At 41.4% G+C, this 12,630-nt stretch overlaps 1 protein-coding gene across 1 annotated transcript; it reads left to right on the top strand.

The window, feature by feature from the left end:
• The first annotated feature begins 4,273 nt into the window (after positions 1 to 4,273).
• LOC139728010 (uncharacterized) lies at positions 4,274 to 10,666 on the top strand. The gene is made up of 3 exons (XM_071638976.1): positions 4,274 to 4,405; positions 6,077 to 8,652; positions 9,290 to 10,666. Exons 1-3 carry the CDS (start codon positions 4,324 to 4,326, stop codon positions 9,848 to 9,850), a joined length of 3,219 nt encoding a protein of 1,072 aa, XP_071495077.1. The 5' UTR covers positions 4,274 to 4,323; the 3' UTR covers positions 9,851 to 10,666.
• Positions 10,667 to 12,630: the final 1,964 nt, after the last annotated feature.

Genomic DNA, 12,630 nt, shown 5'->3' with positions numbered 1-12,630 from the left:
TAATAGTTTGTACACAGCGGTGTTGATAACACAGTTTGTGCACAGCGGTGTCAATAATATGGAGAGCGTCCTCTATCGCTAGCTCGCTTGCGCAGTGCAGCTCGTACACTGTCTTGTGGATGTCGGCAAAGTTCCTCAAACTTTCATACTTAAGCACGCCGATAGGCCTATGTTTTTTTTTTTCTTCTGAAATTACGGTCTTTCCCCCGTTGCACTCTCCCCTTGCTAACTGTAAAGGACGTCAAACGATTGAGAAAGTATATTGACTTAGGCTATTAGAGGTACCGTATGTTAGTTCCCGCGGAAGGCGTCAATGACAACATGAAGTCAGGGTTTATTATGCCAACCTGTTCAGGTCATTTCACGTTACACACTCCAGCTTCCTGCGACTGTACGCCAAGCCCTCCACAGACAGAGTTCAGTGTATGATCTCACTGGAGGAGACGTCCCCTCGATAGCCGAGTCAGACTAAAAAGACCCCCCCCCCCAAAAAAAAAAAAAAAAAAAATGGCTCGCGCTCTCATCAAGAAGGCGAATCAAGGGCGATATCCAAGAGGTCTCTACCAAATAAGGGGACATCTTCTTTCTCCGGAAGTGACGCCACTACGTCTCCGAAACGTCTCCGCGGTGCAGCGTCTCGGAGACGTCGCAAACAAAGTTTATCACCGCGACGTAGCCACAAGTATGGAGACGTCGCGTCGCGTTTCGAGACCAGCTGGAGAGTAGAAAAAAGTCTGTCTCTTAAAAAAGAAAAATAAACAAAAATCGAACATCTTAATTCTCTCGCGACTCCCCGGACAATGCCGAAGACAAAGCTAGTTTCCAGGAAATGTCACGGAGATGTCTTGGAGACATTTCGCCACCTCTGCGACTTAAGTCACCATTTAATTTTAGGTCATTGCCTAGTCTCTTACCCAATAAAGATATTCATTTCTTCTCACCCCACAACATTTCTCCCGTATGATACACGGCCATGATAGTTACGATGATACAGATTATATCATAATCTGCATGCACAATGAAATTTTCAGAAGCTTCCCTTAAAGCAAGCGAAGACATCGACAAATTATAATTTCACTCTCAGGCCCCAAATTTAGAGGAACATTGCAGAGACAAATTGCATTCAGAAACTGAGCGTTAAATAACAAGTGCGGTTACGACGAGGAAAACCACGGATTTTAGACGGAAATCGTTAAAATGAGGTTTTGCTCGTATTTTTGATTTGCGCCTACCATATCCTTGTATCACTCCAATTCAATTTCAATTTATTTCTTCAACGTTTTAAAAAAAGATCAGTAAATAATAATGATTACATAACTTCTTTTGAAAATAAAATTTCAACTTTAATCTCTACATTCTACTCACTTCTTGTAAGCCTCGAAAATCTGATGTTTTTCAGGGATTTATTTTGTTCTTGTCTGAACGGATGCGCACAGCATAGCGTGTTTATTTTCCACCGCAAATCCAAGCCTCAGGAGATTATGTTACACTTGACACCTGACAAATCCTGGCAGCGGAACGAACGTTAAGGATATGGAAATATGGGTGTACAAAGTCCCTTGCTTCCAGATGACATGAAAAAGAACAAAACATGACACATGCATGCGTATTTTCGTTCACTTCCTTGGCGTGCCAATCTCTTCCTCATGTCCGGTGGTGGTGTCAGTCGACTGTGTTCCACCTTCCTGCCTAAATCTGAGACGATGCACTCTCAACGTTACCATGGTTACTGCAAGGCACCTCATTGGATACTAGTAAAAGAGAGTCGATACTGGCAGTGAAAAGAGCCTGTCGGGTCTCACCTGCGGAAATGCGGAAGTCCTGGAAGTGGCGTCACATGGAATTGGGCTGATGAGTACAACATTTCATTCATTCCTTTCACTATATTTCATTTCATTTCCGACAAAAGTATACAATACAATATGAAATTTGCATAAACAAAATAGAGCACATATTTTGCATAATTTGAGTGTCTCGGCTTGAAATGCAGCACTCGAATTATCTTCAGGATGTAAACATGGGGTGAGATTTTGTTTAGCGTCAGTGTAGGTTGATGGGAAGCTATCACTTGAAGTGATTTAGGACATTAAAGGCCGTGTCACACCTTTCCGGGCAAGCCTTGCGCGCGGCTTGCGAAGAACAATTTTTGCCACCCGAAGGTCCCCGCAGATGACTCGCACATGACAGCACCTAGCACGTATCACATCCGTAGTTACCCGGAGATGTGCACGCAAGTCCTCTTTACCCGCAGCCAAGTTTTGGCCCTGTCACACCATCTTTCCGGGCAAGATACGCGGGCTCGATGCGTGTGGGGATTTTCGAGCACGCAGGACAATTTTTGCAGGCGGACAAGGATTTGGGCGAGTTTCGCATGCGTCTTACCTGCTGGACCCGTGCGACTTACGTTCTACTTACGTCCATTCCGTTTGACCCGCGTTTGACCCGCATGAGTGGCGAGTGAGGGCTGTAAACTCGGTGAAGTAATTCCTCTAAAGGAATTTGACATGGCAGATGTCCCACAGAATGTCATGCAGACGACACGCTCTTCAGGCGCATCAAGTATAGATCCACGGGTAACTTGCGTACGTCAAGCGGGTCAACTGCCTGTGACTTGCGGCATCTACGCGCCTCCTACTGCTGTCCTGCGTGGACTCACCCGCGACTCACCCGGAAAAGTTTTGGTCATGCTCTAAACTTAGCTGCAGGTAAATCGGACCTGCGTGCTCACCTCCGGGCGACTGCGGGCGAGATAAGCGCTATGTACTGTCAGGTGCGGACCAACTGCTAGGAGGTCCTTGTAGCAAAAATGTTTACTCACATATCAACCCGCAATACTTTCCCAGACACGGTGTGACAAGGCCTTGAGCATGCTCAAAACTCGTTCCGGGTGAGTCGCGGGGGTTTGCCCGCAGAGGTACACGTACAACGACAGTAGGAGGCCCTTAGCTGCAGCACCTCGCAGGCAACTCATGCGAGGATACTTCGCAGTTGTAACGCAGGTATTTCGCAGCCCCAGTATGTCACTCTTAACTGAAAACGGATCGATTTCGAAGCTCTCACGCAGGTCACACGGAATACACGCAAGTAGAAGGCAAGTAGCACGCATCTAGCAGGTGTATCGGAACTCGCCAACATCTTTGTCCGCCCGCAGAAAATTTTCCTGCATGCTGGAAAATCCCTATTCGCAACAAGCCTGCGTATCTCACCCGGAAAGGTGTGACAGGGCCTTAACAATGTCAAACTTCTAGGAAGAGGTGCAGGAAAATACCTGCAATGTATGCAATTTGCGGTCCAATGGTACTCTGGGCTGCTTGCAAAACATATCAACGTGTAACCTGATAATAATACCGTTAACCCCCCCCCCCCCCCCCCACCTCTGACATGTCTGGACGTATATTCGTCATAAACTTAAACTATGAAAGAGAATGAGGAGAACAGTAGAAAGGAGGAGACAGCTAATGACAGTTTTTAACAAAAAGTGCCATAGAAACATAACTATGGTGATAAAGTTTGGACAATCGTATTTCCTTCTTTATCGGATGAGTGCTGTCTATTTGAATAAGAGGACCAACCCAACGTGAGTTTTAAGAAATATAACTCGAGGTGCGTTTTTTCCTTTTTTATATTGTTGTGGTTTTGACATTGAGAAAGAAGGGTCTTCCACGGTTGGTTGCATATGGGGGATAACGCTCGCCCCTGTCGCTCTTGATATTGCCTTCTTTATAATGATAGCTATCGGATTTCTCATAATTTGACGATTATCAAACTCGTTATCTCTTGAGCGAACTTGATGTTCTCAGCGGTTATAGTTGATCCCAAGATAAAGAGGTATGTTTGGTAAATGACAATGATTTAGTTGATGGTTTCTACTCTCGAGATAAATTCAAGGTTATTACTCTTTGCTCTTACAAATCTTATGAACACATTGAAAGATCGCGCAAGAAATGATAACATAATCGATGACTCAAACGTGAAATACTGCGTGGTTTCTTTTTATGGTAATTATGAAGGCGTACGTCTATTATCTAACGAGGGACTAGATAGGATATTTTATTCGTGCGTTAGGCTTTCGAAAGCATCAGGAGTTTCGATGCTCAGCACTTACTAAAATGCTCTGATATAATGCACATTACCAGCTGCGCACGGCAAAGTAGCTCATATTGTTTTCAGAGCTCTCCCCACGCACTTCCTTTCACCAGCGGTTAGACGTCTACGTAAACAGATAAAATACGCTGACCAATTTTGTCTATATCAATACTCCCTTTGTTTCAGTATTTGTCACATTCTCTCCGCTCACCGTGAAAGAAGGAAACAACACATGCGATGGCGTTCCAGAATTTCGGGCGAAATGTCTTCATATTTTCTTTGATATTAATGGAATATTTAACGTTTGTTCCTGCCAACGGTGAGAAATTTATCTCCTATCATTTCTGGATGTGGTGTTTAGTTGCTTGTTTTTGGTCGAATCGAGTGAAACCGCCGAAATTCCCGTAGCATTTTACAGTCTGTCATTGTATAAGTCATTGCAAGTATACTTCTATGACTGTGCCACTAAATTATGTTTCAGTTGTTTGGGTGTAATCCAAAATTTTTACACTCAGTATAGCGTTCCTTTACTGAATTGTTGTCAGGAAATACAGCCATGACACGACGTCTAACCAAAGTCATCTGTGAAAATTTGTGAAAAAAAAATTGTGAAAACTTTGTGTTATGTAGTCATTTTGGCGGAAGAAACCTCTCGAGTATTGTGACCTTCAACTTGACACACAAACAGGACCCCAAGAGCTTATGACACCGGATTGTTTTTTTAAGTCTTTCCAGGTCTATCATCATGATCATATACGCAAACACGGCAAACATACTGTTGTAGTTGTGGTAGCACTCATATTCTGCTGTGTTGAAGTTTGACATAAATATCGACTCGTTGCATGATTTTGCAAGATAAAAGCGGATGTTCTGTTGTTGTTTCTCTGGTGTAAGAAGTCTTTGTCAACGCTATTCGCTGGGGAGAAACTGGTTCTAGTTTTCATTAATCTATACATTAGGCGCTTGATGTTTGACGTTTGATTATGAAATGTTCAACACATTCTACTACAGAAACAAATACAATTATTATACACGCAGAAAAAAAATGATTTGTAAGGAGCTTTCATGAATAAATGAAGTGATATATCGAATTGATCTATTATATATATATATATATATATATATATATATATATATATATAATATATATATATATATAAATAAATAAATAAATATATATATACATAATATAACCCGTTTTTTCACACATTCAAATACTACTGTCCTGTGATCTGCTCTCTTCCCGGTTACATGTTTTATCTCCTAGTGTGACCCACAAGACAATGACAAATGAAAGTACTGGTTTAGAGCTGCTACTGCATGTTTTTGTCGAAAATAAAATGTCTTTCCTCTTTTCTCATACAACGCATAACACTGCCAACTCGCATAAAGCCATTGTGGATGGCAGTCTACATCTATTTGGCAATACACACACACACACACGAGAGAAGTGGTCATATAGGTCTATCGTGACCATAGCTAATCACACTGAAATCCAACCTTTATAAAATAACAATGGTATTTTATTCGTCTTTGTCTGGTTTGACTCTACCAAATAAAACAAGTCATCATCAAAGTCTTCGATAGTGTTCCGCACGAGAATTTGGGAAGAAGATAGGCAATCTCGCTGTTACCCTCAAACAAGTCTAAATGTGGTACTTTGAATTGAATTCTGATAATGAACTATAAATAAAGAAAAACGGAAACGTAATCAATCTTTACTAAATGATAATCAATATGTCATAACCATCACATTCAAACATATATTTGTTTGGCTAGTTGTTTTGGTGTTGTCGTTTTTTTCCTCGGGGAAGATTGAGTGCTTGCGTTCGCTTAAGAATATCAAGAGTTATAAGTTTAAAGATATACAGAACATTCATGCTATCATTTGTTTTGAGGCCTTTGTAGTATTGTAGTACCATTTTCACCCTTTAATCGCTTGTTTTGACTATTCAATTTATTTATATGTGTTTGTTTGTTCTTCCATCAGGTCTGACCATGATCGACATGCAAAACAAAACGGTTCCGATATGCGATGAATTTACATGTCAGCAATCTAGCTGTGGAAATGCTACCCCGGAGTCGATTTCTTGTCGGTGCGATTTCGCGTGTACATACTTTGAAGACTGTTGTCCAGATCACGCCGACTCTTGTGGGTTATCAAGAACGTCTAGTGGACAAAATACGACTGGCGCAGAGCAACTGTTTCAGGAGACTATAAAACCGTTGGATAGAGAACTTGTATCGTGCAGCAAACTGCTGCAGGAGCAGGACGAGTTCTGGATGGTTGCTAAGTGTCCTAAAGACTGGAAAGAGGAGCAATCAAGGTCGAGATGCGAGGACCCGTATCCCAGTCACATAAACCTGACCATGGCGGTCATCCCTGTAGTTTATGAGGGGATACTAACGTACCGAAACATCTACTGTGCCCTGTGCAATGGAAGGGTTTTGGACGAGTTGGTTTTCTGGAAACTGGCTTTTCTCTGTCCGTCGACCTATATGTCAACCCTGGAGTCAGGGAATTTTACGGTGAAGGACTTGGTGACGAGCAACCAGTGTAACTCGACTCTGGAACCTCCTGATGGGAGTGTTAATCAGACTAGCGCAAGACAATGCTTTGCAACAAATTACATCGATCACTGTCCACCTGGGACATCTATAGAGCTGGGTGACATCTGCTCATCGTTCACTCAAATTGTTTCCGACGAAGCAGGCGTGCGTTACAAAAACGCGTACTGCCAAGTGTGCAACAGCCTGCGAAATGCCTCTTTGAACGATTCCTTCGCGGCACTAGAAGATTTGTGCCGTAGCCTAACGCCACCTTCGGATGGCAAAGGTACAGCGGACAGAGGAACATCAACTGGAGGAAGACCCGGGAGACCCAGACCCGATGTAATAGATCGTCTCCTGCCATTGTCGATCACCATGGACTTCTCCAGAGACAACAGCATTCAGCTGGTGCACAGGGAGGACATCATCAAGCAAGTGGAGATATCCTGTCCGCCCGGCAAGGTCTACGACCCAACCTTGGAGGACTGCCTCACTGTGTCATGTGCCGATGGATACCAGCTTCGTGAAAATACCTGTCATCGATCAGTTCCCCCTCTTAATCTCTCTTGTGGCATTAACAACTCCGACCTTAACCTGCGGCTCTCTGTGGAGGTATCTTCAGGCGAAGGAGATATTCCCATGTGTCTGGCAGCAGACATCATTAATTTTGTTGAAAGCATTCTGGAATTACCGAGACAAATTCTGAAACCAAACACAGAAAATGTGATTGTTACGGCCCGTGATACTCAAAGTCATCCTATCAATGTCTCAAATTGCGTCACTTTGCCTGAACACAACAGTATTCTCCTCGTTTACAGTATCGATGCAAACAACCTGGCCTATAGCGAACTGGACAATCTGATCGACAGAGCCCTCCTCTTGGAAAACTCCGATCCTAAGCTCACAGGTCTCACCATTCTTGGAGTGAACATTACCCAACAGTGTATGGTATCGTCTGGACTTAACGCGTGTCCTGATGAGCTCACTGTTCTTTCAAATGTATCGACAGAAACCATTAACGGTACTATGTTTGCTCATGACAGAGAGAATGACGAACTCTTTCACCCTTATGAGACCGTCCTGACTGTCCGATACTATCAGCAATCTAGCTTTGCTAATTTTGATTTCAGGAAGGAGATCCAGTTTGAAGTGTGTAAAGCGCAAATCCTAACCTGTCCCACGGTAACCAGGCCTGCAGATTATTTCATTCCTCTAGCAAACATGACTGGATTCCTAAATAATACCGTATCAGGTGAAATTCTCAGTCCACACGATTACAGAGTCACCTCCGAGGGAAATGTTCAATTCTGTACTAAGCTGGAGCGTAATGCCACACTCAATCAGACCGAAACTTTTATATTTTTTAGTTATAGCAGAGGTCAGGTGATCCTGACCTACGTTGCCCTTAGTATTTCGATACTGTCCCTTCTCATTACATTCGCCAGCTATTGTATATTCCAAAATATGAGGCGCTGCGTGAGTAACAAATTGATCATGACTCTCTGCCTTGTGCTCCTCCTTGCCCAACTTCTTCAAATGCTGAGTCCACTTGGATCCACCGTCCCAGTTCTCTGTGTATCACTTTCCGTTGTAGCACATTTTATGTGGACCAGCGTCTTTGCACTCACCACTTGCCTGGCCTTCGAGTTGAACCGTACCCTAGGGTCTCGAGACACTGTAATATTGCCAACTGACAGCTCAAAAGCCCTTGCTTACTACATTCTCTTCACCTTGGCCACATCTTCCGGCCTTGTGGCAACTTGTGTGGCCCTTTACTTGACTGTTGGTGATCAGCTGAGTTTCTGGTATGGCAGAGATGGGACCTGTTGGATAAGTGACAAAATGGCTAATTTCATTGCTTTCGGATGTCCACTTGCGAGCTTCATCCTGGTGAATATCCTCCTCTTCTGTCACACAGTGACCGGAATAAGGAGCACAACGAAAGTGAGAAAGAGTATGATCGGTGAGAAGGAAACCCTGAAGGAGCAGTCGAAGGAACTCCGCGTATATGTCAAGGTTAGAAGATAGCATTTATTTCTTTATTATTTTCTTTTATTTATTTCGTCACTGTATGTCCCACTGATTGGCGTGGCACGAAAAGTGTTTCAGCCAAACATGTTATTTGCATAAATCAATATTTTTTTCACAGAGAATCTAAGGTTTTTTTTTAATTTTATAGAATATGATTCCAGTGCATCAACACTATTGCATGTAATCATGACCTCAAAATTCGATGCATAACCTACGATATGCTATAGATTACATTTTTTTTTTTTTGCGTAACGTATACGATATGCAATAGATTACGTGGTTTTTTTTTTTTGCATAACATATATATGAAATAGATTACGTGTTTTTTGTTTTAATTTTCACCCTTTTTCTTCTTTCTGTGGTGTGTATATACCCATCCTTTCTTTTTTAATCAGTCATGCATACATTTAATTTTCAACTGAACATGTTATGTCGAAATGTAGCAAAAATGGAATCACTTATATAAACAAAATTCCACGACATTATGTCGATGGGTTAAAAAAAAAGTACACCCAAACAATTTATTTCTTCCTGAACAGATGTGTCTTCATATCTGTATAAGTTAGTCGATGATGTTATCCATGCAAATGACTTGTATGTGTTTCGTTTTATATGAATGCAGATATCGACTCTCCTTGGATTCACATGGCTGTTCGGGTTTATTGCTGGCTTCGCTGGTGTCAACGCACTTTGGTATATCTTCATCATTTTAAATGCTCTCCAAGGCTTTTACATATTTCTAGCCTTCATTGCTAATCGTCGCGTGGGTGCCATGTGGATGGAACTACTTTGTCACTGCAACACCTCGGGTCTTACAAGAATGTCTCGTGGAACCTCATCCGTGCCTCTTAGAACGTCTCGTTTCACATCGGTCACGTCGCTGCCGAGGAACGACGAGCAGTCGCCGAGCGGGAGCCGAAGATATTCCGGAGACAGAGTCCAAGGAAGCCGAAGGTACATGGGCGTTAGTCAGAAGGTGACGGGAGATCGGCGTCACTCGGCAGAGCGTGGAACGAAGAATGGGGAACAACGATTTTCGAGCGGGGATCGGACATCAGTTTCGTATGAACGGAGATACTCCAATGGTGACCGGAAACAGAGCGGAGATCGGAAATACATATCAGCTAGTGAAAGGAGACAATCTGGTGGTGCTAAAAGTTCTTCTGTATCACAGTATGTTTGAAGCATGCACGTTTTAAAAACATGATGACAGAGATTCGACGAGTGTTTTGAGTTTGATAGCTGACTGTATGAAATACAATTTTCTGCTCGACGGAACTTGAAACATTTACCATATCGAAATGGTTACGATATTGCAAATACGGACATTCACGCTGATTTTGTTTGATTTTTTAAATGTATTTTAGGAGTGTTTTGAACAAGAGCAAGTTTGGACTGAAGCGTGTAAGGCGAAGATCCGGAATATTGTGCCAAGGCAAATATTCTGGGATAGCGTATCTGCATGTAAAGCAATTACTAGTATATAACCCGTTCCGAATCATGGTCACACCACTGTTCTACATTTTTGTATTGTGCAATCCATGATTTGCGGAGAAGTAATTGTCCATTTTTCATTTCTTTCAACGTGGGAGGACAGCAGCTTTTGACATAATTACATCACTTAGCTATAGGACCAAATAAAAGAGCCTATCACTCAGTAAAACAAATAAACAGACTGAAAACAAACCCTCTTCATTGTGTCACTGAAATTCGTTACCACCTGCCAAATAGCAGAGTAGAACTGAAAATTCCTTATCTAGATTAGGTGTCATTATGTTATTCCGAATGTATATTAGGAATCTGCAAAGAGTATAGCCTAAACTGTGCAGCATTTTCAGTTCCGACTTTGTACCAGTGAACACTGTAACTGCTGGTATTGATGAAACTGTCGGCCTACTCGTAATAAATATTTCGATTTTCCATTGTATAGGATTGGAGATTCTATATGTAAAAAAAAATCACTTTCGTATGAAGGCCGATGAGTTTATTGGGACGTTGATTATCATAGGGTAACCACGATCATGACAATTTAGCGTGTCTTTCGTTCCCCATGACTCTCCTTCAAACAGCGAGTATCCGGAAATGGCAGGCGGATATATGGTGCCATCGGATAGATCTGAACCAGAATGGTGTCACTTCCTGAAGAAACCATTCTGTTTTAGAGGAATGTGTCTCGTTTTAGAATGGGTTTACGTGTCATAAGGTGAATTATATAAATTTTTATACAAGTCATGTGTTTGTGTGTCGAATTATTATGACCTCATTTTGATTAAGTACTACAGGATGTATTTACCTTTCAGAACTTGATAGAACTTGATAGAACGTGATATTATAGTGTATAGATATATCATGAATAAAAAGTGTGGAAGCGTGCTGCTATAGACTCAAATGAAATACGAATAGTGTAGTGAACACCTTGAACAGGGTAGAAATATAATTTAGAAGTACCTTCATGTACAAGTGATGCACGATTCGAGAACATCGTGAAAACATTATTTGTTGTGATCATAGGCTTTATCAGTTCACCTTGTCAAATGTTGAAGAGTTAAACATTTCTATTGATCAAAGGTTATACACGGTACATGTATCTCATTATGCCACTGCGTGTTAGTGAGAAGCCACAAATAGAAGCAAAGGTGACTTTCATAGTGCTCACTTTTTATTCAGCTTGAGATTTCGAAAGTAACGCTCCGTTAATAGCGTGCATCTGATGTATTGATATCAGATAATAGGTGGTATCGCACGTCATAATTTGTTTCAGTTGATACTGTGTCAATTTATAAAAGGGCAGGCTCAGTAAATAGAGTAGGGTTGTAGCAAACTTGTCGCGCGCTATCTCAGTGACAGAGCGATATGTCTAGTGCTAAACAAGTGCATATCTTGTATCAGAAAAAAATAAATAAATGATAATAAAAAACAAAAACAAAAACCATGAGAGTACCTGGTATTTCACTGGGCTTTTTCTTATGAAATTTACACCCATCTCTGAATGTTTGATACAAAGATTATAATCTCATCAAGCGGTTCCTGGACAATTGCCCCCGTTACCCCAGACCCGCCTTCCCCTGACCCTATAACCTAAATTGTAACCCTTATAACCCTAACTCAAATCCTAATCTTGAACCTAATCATATCCACAAACCAGTATTTAGCCGGGGGAGGGGACAATTTCTCAGAAATTTTTTGACATGTAGAGTGCATTTTAACAGATGGTCCTACACACACACGCACACACACACACACACACATACACACACACACACACATTTATGATGTACATGCTGTCACTCCATACACAAACATTCTTATCGTCAGTATTTCAGAATACACACTCTCTCAGGTTGTTGCCTAGAAATAAAAAGTTAAGACATTATTCTTCACGCCATCAAAAGTAACCCACTCAAGTGAACTTTGTTGCAGTCCTGGAGATCTGAAAATTGTGTTATTCTTTTTGTAGTTTCCTGATATCTTGTAACAGCACATATCGTTTCTTCAAACTTCAACTGTTATCTTTCAGAATATTTTTAAACTTCACTGAATCCAAATAATAATATGTCTAGGGAAATTTCCCTTGAAATCTTATTGTAACTTTTATTTCATTGCAGTCAGCTGGCAGTTGTCTTTTTTCCCCCCTACAAATCTGTTCAATTCTCTAGTATATATATATATATATATATATATATATATATATATATATATGTGTGTGTGTGTGTGTGTGTGTGTGTGTGTGTGTGTGCTGTGTGTTATGTTGGGGATATTTGATTTTATATCGTTTGGAATTTGTTCTTTAATTGATAAAGAAAATCACGAATTTTCTATTCTTATGTTACGCGATGCCTTTAAGATCGATAAAATCATGAATCCTGCTAGTGCAACATAATCACCTTGCACTGCTTGGATTCTATTGTCATAGAGAGATAGATTTGTCTCCAGATCAGGCTCAAAAGGAAAATCCCTTATCAT

Source organism: Diadema antillarum, unplaced genomic scaffold (assembly GCF_040938485.1).
Source record: "Diadema antillarum isolate AM-2024a unplaced genomic scaffold, OU_Dant_1.0 seq00000161_RagTag, whole genome shotgun sequence".
In the NCBI taxonomy this organism is placed as follows: Eukaryota; Metazoa; Echinodermata; class Echinoidea; order Diadematoida; family Diadematidae; genus Diadema; species Diadema antillarum.
Note: the sequence above shows the minus strand (reverse complement) of the source record. Positions and strands in the feature narration are given on the sequence as shown.

Bases quoted from the DNA above. Each gene is read 5' to 3' on its own strand.
- LOC139728010 (XM_071638976.1), top strand. From the start codon at position 4,324: ATGGCGTTCCAGAATTTCGGGCGAAATGTCTTCATATTTTCTTTGATA. The intron at 4,406-6,076 runs GTGAGAAATTTA...TTCTTCCATCAG, and splicing joins AACGTTTGTTCCTGCCAACG to GTCTGACCATGATCGACATG. The intron at 8,653-9,289 runs GTTAGAAGATAG...ATATGAATGCAG, and splicing joins AACTCCGCGTATATGTCAAG to ATATCGACTCTCCTTGGATT.